This window comes from Panthera leo, chromosome F3 (assembly GCF_018350215.1).
Source record: "Panthera leo isolate Ple1 chromosome F3, P.leo_Ple1_pat1.1, whole genome shotgun sequence".
In the NCBI taxonomy this organism is placed as follows: Eukaryota; Metazoa; Chordata; class Mammalia; order Carnivora; family Felidae; genus Panthera; species Panthera leo.
In genome coordinates this window covers 3475244-3490438 of record NC_056696.1, presented here as the reverse complement: position 1 = coordinate 3490438, position 15195 = coordinate 3475244, and the positions used below count along the sequence as shown (strand labels likewise).

General features: G+C 41.6%; 1 protein-coding gene across 4 annotated transcripts in view; it reads left to right on the top strand.

The window, feature by feature from the left end:
- CDC42BPA (CDC42 binding protein kinase alpha) overlaps positions 1–15195 on the top strand; it is a 316853-nt gene that overhangs the window by 277173 nt on the left and 24485 nt on the right. For all 4 annotated transcript variants that reach the window (XM_042926312.1, XM_042926311.1, XM_042926314.1 and 1 more), the window contains 3 exons: positions 10623–10728; positions 13520–13656; positions 14455–14594. In XM_042926312.1, coding sequence (XP_042782246.1) covers positions 10623–10728; positions 13520–13656; positions 14455–14594 — 383 coding nt within the window. The remainder of the gene's footprint in view (positions 1–10622; positions 10729–13519; positions 13657–14454; positions 14595–15195) is intronic.

The window sequence follows — 15195 nt, the reverse complement described above, 5'->3', positions numbered from 1 at the left end:
CACTGTCTGAAAGAGATACCTGCACCCCCATGTTCAGTGCAGCATTATTTACAGTAGTCAAGACATGGGAATAATCTACGTGTCTGTTGACAGATGAACGGATAAAGAAAATGTGGCACATGCACACACACACACACACACACACACACACACACAATGGAATATTACACAGCCATAGGAAAAAGGAAAGTCTTACAATTTGTGACAACGTGACATGGGTGGACTTGGAGGGCATTTTGTCAAGTGAAATAAGAGATGGACAAATACTGTATGATCTCACTTATGTGTAGAGTCTTAAAAATCTGAACTCCACAGAAATGGAGAACATATTGGTTGCCGGAGCTGGGGCTGGGAAATTAGGGAAATGGCTGAAGGAGGCTAAAAGGTACAGACTTCCAGTTATAAGGTAAGTAAGTTCTGGGGATGGATGGAAAGCACGGTGACTCTAGTTAAGGACACTGTATTGTATATTTGAAACTTGCTAAGAAAGTAGATCTTAAACGTTCTCCTCACAAGAAAAAAACCATTGCAACTATATGAGCCGATGTGATGGATGTTAACTTACGGTGATCATTTTGCACGTCATACATCCACCAAGCCATTGTGGTAGACACCTTAAACCGACATGTTTCGTGTCCGTCATCTCTCAGTAAAACTGGAAGACAGAAGAGTAAGTATTCTTGGAGGAAGTACTCCATCAAAAAAGATGGATAAAGCCACATGGCCGCTGTGAGAGATTTGGGAAATAGGGTGACTAGGTATCTCAGAGAACTTTCCTGTGATCCACAAACATAAGGACCCTCGCTCTATCTACAAAGTGGAAGGGAAAGGAAATGCAGATTCAGAGCAGTCCAGAATTAAGTTCGAGACAAACACAGTGGAGGTGAGTGTAAGGGTCAGATGAGGTGAACATGGTTAGGCATTTGTCTCTCCTTGGGAAGCACTGCGGAGACAGCATAGCATGGTCGTTACCGTGGCAGGTTCCCAGCAGGGTCTCCCGAACTGCACGCTCCGCTCCGCCACAGACTCTCTGGGTGGACGGACTCAAGCGAGTTACGTACCTTTCCCTGCTTCATTTCCTCATCAGAAAACGAGTACAACCATAGGACCCATTTCACTGGATTCTTTGGAGTTTCAAAGCTTAATATTTGTAAATACCTTAGAACAGTCCTTGACAGAGTAGTATCGTGTAAACGTTTAAGTATTGGCAACTTGATGAGGAAAGTGAGCCCAAGTGTGGATCTCAGCAGGCTGGAAGAAATAAACAGAAGACGAACACATAAAATGTGTGATTTTCATACCTGCAGAAGGGATGCTATCCAGTGAATGACGGCAGGAAAGAGAAAAGAGAAGAAAACATGGTGGCCTGGTACTGATAACCGTGCAGTGAATTGTCTCAAATCCTAATGGCTTAAAGAAAAAAAAAATGTTTTTATGACGCTCCCAGTTTTGTGGGTCTGAATTTGAGAAGGGCTCCTCTGGGAAGTTGTCACTAAGGGTCTGCCGTGGAGGGTGGCCAACTGTCAGCCAAGGCTGCAGGTGTGTGCAAGTTCGGCTGCGTGTCCAGGACGGCTCCCTCCGGTGACGGACAGCTCATGCTCTTGGCCTGGCCAGATGACGGCCGCAGCCTTCCTACGTGGCGGCTGCCTCTCCAGAGTGAGCGCACCGCGAGAACCAGCGAGAAGCCGCGTGGCTGAACGCAAAGGTGTGCGGAAGGGGGTAAAGCAAAGGAACATAGATGTCACAGATACACACCATGATGTGGAGTTTAAGGTGTAAAACATCAAGGGGCATGAAAGGGGGCAGTGTATACGAACAAAGGGAATAATAGACAAAGAAGATCGTGATCATGAATGTGTATGGGCCTGACAGTTAAGCCCCACGCTACCTGAAGCAAGAACTGAGAACTCGGAGAAGCAGGGTAGGGACAGATTGGAGATTTTAATCCACACTGATCATACCGACAGCATAGTGGGGCAAACGCAGGGCAGAGGACGGAGGGTTAGTACCCACAGGCACCAAGAGCTCTTCCAAACCACAGAATGAAGTGTGCCTGAGGTAACTGGCCAAAAGCCAGGAATAAGCAGATGAAAAGTCAAAATGACTGACACCGAAAAGATGGTCAGGGGGCCTGGGTGGCTCAGTCAGTTAAGCCTCTCACTCTTGGAATCGGCTCGGGTCACCATCTCACGGTTTCGTGAGTTTGAGCCCCGCGTCAGGCTCTGGAGCCTGCTTGGGATTCTCTCTCTCCCTCTCTCTCTGCCCCCTGCCTCACTCATGCTGTCTCGGTCTCTCTCAAATAAATAAAAGAATTTTTTTTTTTTTTAATGAAAATAAAAAGGTGGTCAAACTTACTAGAAGTTGGGGCAAAGCAGTTTAAAGTAGTAATGAGTGGTCTCTTAGCATTTGTGGTGTACGTGCCCTTGTTATCAGTAGGATACTATGACGCATTACGGGTGCCAGTGTGATTCAGTTCCAGCTTTTTAAATGCAATGTAAAAATGATGAAAAATACGTGTCAGTGAGTCTTTAGAATCCAGTGAATGGAGGATTCTGGGAACTTGGTCACCACGGCAGCATGGTTTTTAAATCTCTCCATAAAAACAGACCAACTGAATAGATATGAAAACTTTAAAAAAAAAACAAAAAAACAGATGGGACCTGAACAGTAGATGAGAAGATTTTCCCATGAACTCCAAAACTCAAACTGATAGGGGAAAAAAAAAAAAAGTCATCTGAAGACTCCCCATGTTATTAAACATCGTGCTAGAAAAAACAGAGGTGAAGCAGAGGGATTCATGATAATCCCAGAGCCAGAAAACCACAAGCACGAGCACGCGCTGCTGGGCATCTCAAAGAAGACACAGAAGTGAGTTTCCAGCCTCCACTCCTTCCTGCAGCCAAGGGCAAGGGAGTCGACACAGTGGGAAGGTGGTCCAGTGCTACGATTGTAAGGTCTCGGAACCAGCTGGTCAGAATGTCCTTCCAGATGGCAGCCCCAAACTAAGGAGGGCTGGCGGGGATTGGTTCAAAACTGAGCCAGACAGGAAAGGAAAGAGAAGGTCCAGACAATGAAGGAGAGTGGGGAGGAAGAGCTCAGAAAGCACAGGTCATTTTTAAAAATCATTTTATGAAAATGATAGAAAAGAGAGTCAAAGGCATGGAGCTAGAAGAATTACCCTGGCCCACCCCACCCTCAAAGATGTACAGGAAAAGTCACTTTCAGTGAGGAACTGAAAATGGTCACAGTCAAATCTCACACGCACAAAACGGGAAGAGCGGGCATTGTATCTTCACAAAAAATGGAAGTGTGCCAGAAAGGGCCGTCTGCAAAACCATTGAAAACTGCAATCAGTGTTTCAGAAGAAATTGAGGGAACAGTAGAAGCTGTGAAATAAAAATTGGAAATCGCAATCTAGAAACTTAGAAATGAGTGCTGGAGAATGCAAGATTTGAAGAGACATGACAGAAATCCGGATACAGCCTGAACTGTAAGGAATTTGGGAGTAAATAAACTCAACAGATCACTTACGAGAAACAGAAGATGGAAAGGAGATTTTTTTAATCAAAAAGTGAGAGAAAGGTAAAAAGGATTTGAGAAAAGTGATGGACATAAAAGAAAGGCAAAGAGGGGCCAATGTTTATATAATAGGAGTCTCTGAAAGCAACAGAAAATATGAAAATCTATATTCAAGAAGATTTTCCAAAATAAAGCAGACTTGATTACCCTATATGTTATCTAACTAGAATTGAAATAAAGACTTGAAGCAAAAAATAAAATAAAGCAGACTTGAAACTCCTATGACAGAGGCACACACCATAACCGAGAAAATAACCCAGACAAAACAAAACACATTCCAGCAAACTATTGGTCTTTGAAGAAAAAGAAGAATACTGGACACATAGGCAAAAAGTAGTAAGTCACTCAAGGAGGAAAAAAAATGAAATTTTCATCAGACTTTTCAATAGCAGCCCTACACCAGAAAACAATCAGATAACATTTAAGATACCCGAGGAAAGTGTGAGTCAAAGGTTTTTCCGCCTTTGTGACTTTGTGTTTGACAACCTTATTGAGGTATAACTGATAAACAAAAAACTGCATGTAGTTAATGTAACAACTTGATGAGTTTGGAATATCAAAGATTTTTGAGGATTTTAGGTTTTTTAAGGATAATAAAGCACCCATGAAAAATAAAAACCACAGCATGCAAGAACTCAAGAAATGTTCCCACAAGCCCTTCTGGAAGGATACAGAGAGGACAAGCTTCAGATCAACCAGAATGATAAGGCACCAGGTACCTTTAGGGACAGGAGTGAAAAGAGGAGTCTAGAATGAACTGGGGAATTGGTTCAGAATCCACAGAAAGCACCGTTAGAGCATCTTTCAAAACTCAACAGCTTACCCCCCCCAACTCAGCAGTATGTTCATTTTGTGGAATAAGCAAGCCAGAGACCGCAGACTGAGGGACGCCAGGCTCAGTGGTTGGTGAGAGAGGGGAGGTGTTGAACTAGAAGTAGTGAGATTTTGCAAAAGTCTGCAAACTGAAGGTAAGACTCCAAAACCCATTTCCCCTGCTTAGCTCCCAGAATGTTGGCGATGGGTTTATCGCTTCCTCCTTCCGTCCCCTCCTTGGAGGATTTCAGTGGATTCTCTGAAGAAATTGAATGGCCCAGAAAAGACTTCCAGATAATGGCAGTTGAGAATCCCAAAGAGACAGCTGGGTTCTTATCAATGGCACATACACACACATACTGCCTAAAAATAAACCAAAAAACTTTCCACTAAGCTTTTTTACTGATTTACATTTAAATACGAACAAATTCCCAAGGATCAGATATTTTAGGAAATCCACTAGCAAAAGAAAAAGATCCAAAGGAACAAAAAATTTCCTATTTTCATTGAAGGATAAAGAGGCAGTGCCACGCAGAAGGAACAAAAAGGAATAACTAGAAAAACAGGAAGAGTCCTTTGAAAGTTAAAGATAGGACAAGCATTTAAGAAATGTTTTAGATGAGTTGGGACATAAATTTGAGAAAATCTCTTAAAACTTATTGCAAAAGGATGGATAGAAAATAAAATTTGAGAAATCAATATCCAAAAAACAAAAAAATTCCGGTAAAATAACAGAAAAAAAGAAAAGGAAATTGTACTAAATAATACACTTTCTGTAACCGAAGGGCAAGATTCCTGTGTGCAGAGTCCCGCCAGTTCCCAGCACGGTGGGTGACAGATACCTCCTCCTGGGCACATCACTGTGTGATGTTTCAGGACACCAAGAATATGGAGAACTTTTGTCAACCACCCAGAGATCAAACAGATCACATTCAAATGATCAGGAACTGAACTGGCGCCATACTTGTTAACGGAAAAATGCAGAGAACGGTTGTCAGGTAAAATGATTTCAAGCGAGAATGTTTGATTCCTCATCAAGTGTTTTATCAATTTTGAGAGGGAAACGAGCATTTTCAGAAAATCAGGATCTTCTAAAAGCGTATCGCCCAGGCCCTGCTTTCTAAGTAAACCACTAAGAAATGAATTCCAGCAAAACGAGGGAGGAGACGAAGACGGAGAAGGCTTAGGGTCCACAGGAGAGAGAATCCCACACGGGTTGGTTGAGAGACTGAAGCCTGTGGCCGAAAGCGGAGCAGGAAAGCAACAGGCTCCAGGAACGACGCTTCAGGTCAGTGAACACGGGGTAGAAGAGTCTGGAAGGCTTCCTTCCTCACGTGGTAAATCGATTCTAGGGCATTTTACAGTCCCTTTGGAGAATCTGGGGATGATTCATGAGTGAGACTTAGAAAATTAACTTTAAAAGACGGAGGACGTCCTTCATTTCAGAGAAATAAAAAGATTACACAGGAAAGATGCAACTAATAGTATGCTTCTCGACTCATTGATGATTCCACGGTCACAATAACTTACACATTAAATGTAAAATGTGACCCCAGACACAAAGAGCAGCAGGTGTAATAGTGCCAAATCCTTCTCTTCCATAACGGGAAGTCCGCATAATGTCTCAAAGCAAGAAACCGCAGTATGCTCTTGCTTGGGTTTTGGTTTGGTTTTGTTTTTGCCAGAAATACGGAGATACATTACAGAAGGGGGCAAACAGCTGGAAGGGGTTAAAAGAAATCACTTCTAGGAGGGACGACCTGGGGCAAGAGGGATGCTTCTGCTTGACTGAGCATTGTGATACTACTGTTTTCCTTTTTAAACTGTGTACGTGTATTAGTTTGATTTAAACAATTAAAAACATGCATAGGAGAACATGTGGAGAAATTGGGCGATGAAAATAAGATCTCAAATCGTAAACGTAAGACGGAAATATTGCTGGACTCTATCACATCAAAATTAAAGATGTTTGTACAGTGAAAGCTTGGTTAATAGGGGCTATTCGGTGGTGACTATCTAGCAAAGGATATTTGCAATGTGCAACACCAATATGGGATCAACCTCTAGAACATGTATGAAACCCCTGCAACTCTCTATGGAAAAGATTAGAAAACTGTTGAAAAACTGACGAACGATCTGAATAAGTAATTCTCAGAAAAGGAACTCCTAATGGTCAACAAGCATGTGAAGAAATGTCCAATCTCATTAGTAACTGGAGAAATTAAAAATTAATCCTTTAAAAATTATTATCACTTTATACTCACCAGATTGCCAAAAATTATGTAAGGTAACTTCAAGGACAAGAAGAAACAGACGGCTTCGCACACAGCTAGTAGAAGTATAAACGATCCGGGGCGCCCGGGTGGCTCAGTGGGTGAAGCGACCGACTTCGACTCAGTTCATGACCTCACGGTGGGCGGGTTCAAGTCCCGCGTCGGACCCTGAGCTGTCGGCACAGCTGCTTCGGATTCTGCGTCTCCCTCTCTGTCTGCCTCTCCACCACTCACGCCCTGTCTTTCCTCTCTCAAAAAAAACATTAAAAAAAAAATGTGGTTTTTTTTTTTGAGTATAAATGATACACCCATTCTGGAGGGCGGCGTGGCATTGTGGAGTGGACGTAGAGCACAGCAGCCGGCAACCTCACGGATTCAGGAGAGCCTTATACGGATCCAGTCGGCAACGCGGTAGAGACGCTTGTTGCTACGGGTGGTAGCAGAAAGATGGATCAAGTGTGGCTGGTGCGCTCACCAGAGCCCCTGTGAAATCTACACTAGCAGCACAAAGTACCTAATTTCTCGGGATATGTACATACCCAAGGGCCTGTGTAAACCCAGTTACACCGGGTGCCAGATCCCATGGGGAAGGAGGGGAGTAGAACAGCCGGGATGAAGGGAAAAAACAAGAAGGCAAAATAAAACCAGAGTGAGGCCTCCCCCAAGCTCTCTGATAATATTTCACGGACTAAATATTAACAAGGTTTGTGCACTTAACGTTCCTCCCCGCAAAGTAAAATTTACTCTATGTTTCTTAAAAGAAGAAGGAATGTCCGTAATTATATCAACGTAAAAGTGTTTAAAGGGAAAGGAAGAGCCTTTTTTGAAAATTGGTTTTAAAAGGAAGGTTTGTAAGAGGTGAAGACTTGTTGTTATCAGTGGTAAAATTTTCATAGCAACAGGGAGGTTTTAAGCTTTTACCGGGGTTCGTAAATGGTTCAACTGTGTCCTCACAGCTTCTGCTAAAGACATTTTACCTTCTCCAGTGAGGAGCTTGAAGTCTACAACAGGGACAAAACTGGAGTAGAAAAGAGCCCTTCTTTCTGTCCACCTCTTTCAAAGTCAAGTTTATAGTTAATTCTCCCTTTACTCCAAACTGTCACATAGTCTAAAACTCTAATTTGGGCCCATGCTTTAGATTTAATGCCCCTTTTCCTAGACAATTTTTCATCTTTCCTTCCTCCTCGAACTACCCTTTGGGGAAGTATTAGAAATCAAATACTAACCAGGACGCAGGAAAAGCGATCTTAGAAAGGTCAGAAGCCAAGCAGGCTGGATCCTAGGGGTGGATTCGTGTATCTTTCTACGACTGGTCCTCTCACCCCCACCAAAACCAAAGCCGGAATCCTGCTGTGTGATGCCTAGAGTCAGTGCCGTCAGAATCGTGATCTTTGATTATGTTCTGCTTTATACTATCCTTAGTTGAGATCAGTGAAACATGGGCCCCTTACTCTTTGTAGTAACTCCCATCCCTTCCCAATTTAATCAGCACCTACCGGTTGTGTCGCTGGTCAGTTAAATAGTGCTCTGCTAAAGCACTGTTTCTCATTCCTAGCATACGCAGTTAAAATACCGGCATCCTGAGTGGATCTCTGAAAAAATTACAATGTGTTTTGTTAGCAATTTCTTGGGTATTGTGAAGAATTACTATGACATTTGTCATGGCCACAGTACTATTGCTGATATTTCCGAGCTGTCTGTTATCCCTTAGAAGAAGAAAGAATGAAGTTCCCCACCTTAAGCTGCTTATCAGTTTTTCTCTCGTGATAAAAGCCTCCAGAGCAAATCAGGAAACCAACTTGGCATCTTTTGTATTTTAACGTATTTTAAACACTTGAAGATACTAAAAAATTTATTCTGGATAGTTCCCCAAAGAATAAAAAATTAAAGGGATGCCTGAGTGGCTCAGTCGGTTGAGCATCTGACTCTTGGTTTCAGCTCAGGTCATGATTCCAGGGTCGTGGGATCGAGCCCCATGTCATGCTCCGTGCTGAGTGTGGAGCCTGCTTGGGATTCTCTCTCTGTCTCTCTCTCTCTCTCTCTCTCTCTCTCTCTCTCTTCCTCTCCCTCTCTCCCTCCCTGTGCCCCCTCCTCTGCCTCCCTGTTCGCACATGCTCTCTCTAAAATTAAAATAATAGGGGCGCCTGGGTGGCTCAGTCGGTTAAGCGTCCGACTTCGGCTCAGGTCATGATCTCACGGTCCGTGAGTTCGAGCCCCGTGTCGGGCTCTGTGCTGACAGCTCAGAGCCTGGAGCCTGTTTCAGATTCTGTGTTTCCCTCTCTCTCTGACCCTCCCCCGTTCATGCTCTGTCTCTCTCTGTCTCAAAAATAAATAAACGTTAAAAAAAATTTTTTTTTTAATTAAAATAATAAAATACAAAGCAAAAACTTAAGAGTAAAAATTGGTATACAGGAGAAACATTGAGCAAGGTTTTATATGATACTCACAAATTAGGTGCTTGTATTTTTATCACAGGCATTGAGGCCCCTGGTCTTGACCTAACTATGTGTCACGTGGTTTGGGGGTTTTTTAAGGAGCATATTCTACATGTTTTGGAATGATCAGACCTTGCGAGATGACAGAATCAGACACGTCAGCTTGAATTTTAACTCTGCCATTAACTGTATATCCATGAGTAACTGATGATTTTCTCTGAGTCTCAAGGAAATATTATCTGTCTTTACGGGGGTATTATCTTCATTAAATGAGATGAGGTATATGAATTATTGGCACAATGTCTGTTGGTGGGGGCTCAGTCCACACGGGATCAATTTTAAAGTTAATACAGAGGTAGTCTGTGTTCTACTTGGAATCGCGTCAGACCCCAGTGCTGCTTTGAAGCCTTTGTGGTGTATAAATCACATATTGAGAAGAGCAGAACTTATTTTTAACTTAAATTTTAAAGCTTTGAATGGTCCCTTTAGTTTTTTAATAAGATACGTTAGTTTCATAAAATAAAGACTACTTTATAAACAGGATTGCATTGGCATTTGCATATTATTGGAATATAGAATAAAGTTCTTACTAGTTTAAATCAGTCACAAATATAAAAAAGAAATAGTCAAATTTGTTTTCGAAAATAAATATGTTCTAAATGCTTACTCTACTCCAGCCCTGTTTGAAAGGCTTTATGTTCACGTGTTCATGCCATGAAGTAGATACTATTATTGAACCTATTTTATAGAATGAGGAGAGCAAGACACAGAGGAGTTAAGTAGTTTATTAATTACTCCAGAGAGGTAATTTGAAGAGGAGAGGCATGTTCCAGATCGCTGAAGTCTGTGTTGACTTACCGCCAGATAGAACAGATAAGACTTCGAGAACTTTACTGGATTTGCCATAAGAAGTTTCCGGCTGCCATCTTTCTCTCTCTAGAATAGTGTGTGTGTGTGTATTTGTCTACTGAAGGGTAGGTAATACCACCTGCTTCCATAGGAGGAAACAGATTTGTTAAGCATATTGTTGGTTCTTGGTCCCAGAAAGTAAAATACTTGTTTTGTAGCAGGGACGAGAATTTTCAGTTACTCTGTTCTTCCAAAGAAGGTATAAAAGCATATGAAATTTCTGTTTTTGTAAAGGTATAAATATGTGACATTTCACTTAACTCTTTGCTGAAGGATAATTTGAAGAATTTGTAAAAATCCTGACTCAAACTTTGTGAGCAAAAAGAAAAAAAAAAGCCACAGTTTTTAGGTTTTCAAATGTCATTCAAGAACGATTATTTAACTTCTTATATTATTTATAGCATCACCTAGCTCAGTATTGCCTAATAAAAATATTTGAAAAGCGTAAATTACAGAACAATATGGGAAATGAAAATGATTCATCCCACTTATATTTAGAATATTTTCTAGGAGCTCGTGTGGGGCCCAGGGAGTCACATTATGGAAATCCTTTAAGTAATTGGTGTTCTTAATAATTGGTATATATATATTTTTTTATCAATTTGTTTTGCAGCGCAAGACTCATCAGTTTTTTGTCAAATCTTTTACGACACCTACCAGATGTCACCAGTGCACCTCTCTGATGGTGGGTCTGATAAGACAGGGCTGTTCCTGTGAAGGTAAGAACAAACCAATTGACTTTAGAGTCCTAACATTGACTCCCTAAATTGTAATCGAATAACTTTATTCCCCTTAAAAGGTATATAAATATAACAGGAATACAGGTAATAAACTGAGCACCTTGGAGAAACTAGATAGACAGCCCCTAGGAACCTCTTCCAGGGGAGATCTATTTAAATGTGTCTCATTCATCTTTGTTTCATTATTTGGCTGAATTTGAGGTCCTGGAGCGTGAGAGAAGACGTGACAGTTTCCTTGAATCTGTTCATTTAATTGTGACCTTGTTTAATTTTCCTGGCAAGAGAACTCGTTCTTAAAAAGTACACAGTTCGGTATACTGCGTATTTTCAGAAATACTAAATGTGTGCCACTTTGGCTCAAAAGATACTTCTTCCCAGTATTTGTAGCAGCAGTCTTCCCCACCACTCATTGATTCATTGATCCATCCATCACATGTTCATGGGATACCTGTTGGACACTTGTAGGCACGGGGGATGTAGTCGTGGGCAGAAGAAAAGACAGAGCCTGCCCTCGGGGAGCTCACATTCTGAGAAATGAACGATCAGGGGTCATTGAAACCGAAAACAAAGTGTATTTGTCTGGACACCACTTTATTTTCCCCAAGACTTCTAAGATGAAAATGATTTAAATGTATTGGGACACATTATATTTGTTTGGGAATAGTGCAGGAAAATACCTTCTTTAACCAAATGAGATTTCTCACTTTAACGGTGCCTTCTATCTCATTTACTGGTGTATCTTACGAAAAAGATAAGAAAATAGTTGCTAATTTTAATTCTAGTATTAGTTTCCATGTCTTAGCCCTTAGGGCTGGAAGGGACTTTGAAGGGAAGGTCATCAGTCCACATGAGATGCAGGTGTTCCCCTTGTAGAATGTGCTTGGACCTGGTCTGTATCTGGTTACTTTGGATAGTGGGGAATTCAGAGCATCTTAAGGCAGCACATTCTATGTGTGGGTAGCTCAGAAGATCCAGACCGTATCATCTCAGCTGGTCTTTGAGATGCATCGGTTTAAAGCCAAAGAAAATGGTCTGGGTTAAAAAGTAGATTTGAGAGTTAGCACAAAGTGATGAATGGAAATGGGGTTTTCCAGGAAAAAAAGCACAGTTTGAAAAGGGAACAGGTATGAGGACAGAACCTTAGGAAACAGAGTTCAGGGGAGGTCAAAGGCAAAGATAGCAAAGCCGTCTGAGAAAGGAATAGCCCATGTCCTTGACCAGGAAGGTGTGATGGATGCCAAAGGAGGGAATCTGTGCAGTTGTTAAGCCTTGTCTCATTTTGGATTTAGCCAGCATTTCAAAATGTCATTTCAAAATCTGTCGGAGAGAATCCCAGACAGCTACTTGGCTTTAGGTGCCTTACCATTTCTTAGGCACCAGTCATTTGCAATAACATAGAAGGGAGTTTTGAGACCTCCCCAGACTCCCTTCTAGAGTCTCAGGTCAGGAAGCTGTGCCTGTCTTCCCCGCAGACCCCTAGAACTCTGCCCTGTGCACTGTGGGGACACATTAAGTTAGACCCTGCCCAGGCTTTCGTAAATGTGGTGACAGCCTCCGAAGAGTCCTGTCATTTTCATTTCTTCCTGGTTGATTGAAGTTAGTTCCCGTAAAGGACAGTTATTTTATTGTTTCCGCTGCTGTTGGGAGGTGAGATTTTTGCCCGTTAGTAAAACCAATTATAACTTGTTTGACGCTCCACTTAACAAGTGAAGGAGACGTCTTATGGAAATGTGGTGTTGTTGACAGTCTGCTAGTTCATCTGCTTCTTAGGGGGTTCATAATGCCCATCAGCGGTATAATCTGTTTTCCCGTGTGCATGTGCTCCCATGATGCTGTCTCTCCGTCTCTGCTCTTACTCTTTCCCGAATATTCTCCAGAACCCACCCTCACAGTAGGAGTTGTCTAAATACGTATTCTTAGTTTGTAGACCCCTCCAATGAGCTTGCTTCTTTTAAATATTTTACCTTTTAATCCTCACCCAACCAAGTCTCAGTGAAAATTATGCATTCATTTTTTGTTTACCTTATTTCTTCAAGTCTCGGGTTTATCACGGGAGTATCAGATAGAGGTGTCATGGTGGTGTTGGTAGTTGGCGGTTGGCCGGCCCTGAGCCCGACTGCCTGGGTTTGAATTCAGCAGTGCCACTTACGAGTCCTGTGACCCAGGGCAAGTCACTCGTAGATTGTTACAGAAAAATTAAATGCACCCAATAAAGTTAACCATTATTATGATCTTAGCGCTGGTTTACGTAGCTATGGTATTACCAACTCCTGAATCTTACACTTAATTGGTGCCTTTTTAAATCATTGAACAATTTCATTTTCAAAAAGAGGGACTGGTAAAGTTTGCAGGTATTTTAGAGATGCCACGTAATTTCATGTCCATCAGTGGCCCTTGCAAGAGAAATTTCAAGGCAGATAGCAAGTTGGAGTGAGATAAAGAGTAAGAGAGCACTCCAGAAACTACTTTTTGGAATTAGAAGTTTAAATCAACTGTTGTATTCACAAGCTTAGATGTTTTTTTTCTGTGTGTTTGTTTCTCTTGATTAACACAGAACAGTAATACGTACAAATATTTACTATTTCTCATTGAAATTCTTATTGGTAAGCAACTGAATCCACTCCTCAAAAGGCAGAGCAGTTACTTAAAGCCACAGATAAGCACTGACCTAATGTGGCAACTTGCATGTGATGAGTGCTCAGTGTATTTTCTTCTTGTAAAAAGTGAATTTCTATTGAATATTGTGGGTTTTTTCCCCCTCTTTCAAAAGTGTGTGGATTCTCGTGTCATATAACTTGTGTAAACAAAGCTCCAACTGTGTGTCCGGTGCCTCCTGAGCAGACAAAAGGTCCTCTGGGGATAGATCCACAGAAGGGAATAGGAACAGCATATGAAGGTCATGTCAGGGTAAGTATGATCAGGTTGGATTTAGATTAATCTCTTGAAGTTGATTAATGACTGGAAAACTAAGTCCAGTTGCCTGACAGACCTACCCCTTGACAGAAAATTGGGCAAACAAAACTCATGTAATAATTTTATTTCATCCAGTGTGATTTGAAAACAAAAACCTGGCCTTCGCTTGGAAATAAATTCTAGAATGTCTTAGAATTTTCTGTACTGCTCCTGAGTTGTAACAAAATCTCCATAAAGGAGTCTTCAACACTTGGTCTTGCTGGAGATAATAGCATATGTTATGAAGGGTGAGCTATTAGCAGGATGTATTCTTACTCGTAATCATGAACAATGTTTTTAAGTGTCAGCTGCATTTGATCTTACACCCAAATTTGACTTTTATGCTCTTTAGAAATGCATGAATTTTTTTTAAGATTGTGTTTTTAAGTAACCTCTACACCCAGTGTGGGGTTGGAACTCACAACCCTGAGATCAAGAATCACATCCTCTACCAACTGAACCAGCGAGGCGCCCCCCCCAACATGAATGTTATTTTAATGAATTACGAGTGAAAGTTAAAATGGTTCCATTAAAAATGTTTTCAGAATCAAAAGTCATTCAGTATTTGAGGAATGCTTTCTTATGTTTTTCTCAAGTTATTAATGGTATATGTGTTCATCTGCACTTCACCAACCAGTGGCAGACTTTGAACACACAGACATTATCTCTAGGCTTTCATCCTGCAGTTATGTAGGTAATTAAAGGGCTATGATTGACGTTTTAGTTTGAAATGTTTTTGTCTGTCTATCTAAGATCCCTAAGCCAGCAGGAGTGAAGAAAGGATGGCAAAGAGCATTGGCTGTGGTTTGTGACTTTAAGCTCTTCCTGTACGATGTTGCTGAAGGAAAAGCGTCCCAGCCCAGTGTTGTGGTCAGTCAGGTGATTGACATGAGGTGAGCTTTTGAAAGTGAAGATATTTGTATCTTTTGCAACGGAAGAATAAGAAAGTATCTGACTGTTCATCTAATTATATTGCCATATTTTTATATAATTGTAATTTCATGTTAATATTCTAATTTACTGATATTGCTAGAGTAATGTAATTAGAAATAGGAAGCAAAGTATAGTTATAGGACGGGTTGATTGATGTATGTGTGTTGAGTGAGCTGGGGATAGGGCATCAGGGAAAAGAACCGAATGTTTGAATCCAGAAGCCCAGCGTAAAGATGGCTTGGGTAACGAAGGGCTAACACGTAGTGTTTCAGTCACCGCCTGAAGGCGCGGAGCATGATTCCAACGTGAGGAAAGGGAGTAGAAATGTCAAAATCAGACAGGCTCTCAGACTGTAATGAGTTGGTAAACATTTGAATGAGTATACCTCTTGAATGTTTCCGGTCTCTTCTTCATGGTTTTCCCCTGCCCCGTGGAACGCTCTCCTTTGCCTCTTCTTCTAGCATCCAGGCTCCCCTCGAGTGACTTAGTACCCCCAAAGCACCTCCGCGCTGATGACTCCCACAGGGGCCTCCGCCCAGCTCTTTCTCCAGTGTTCAGAAC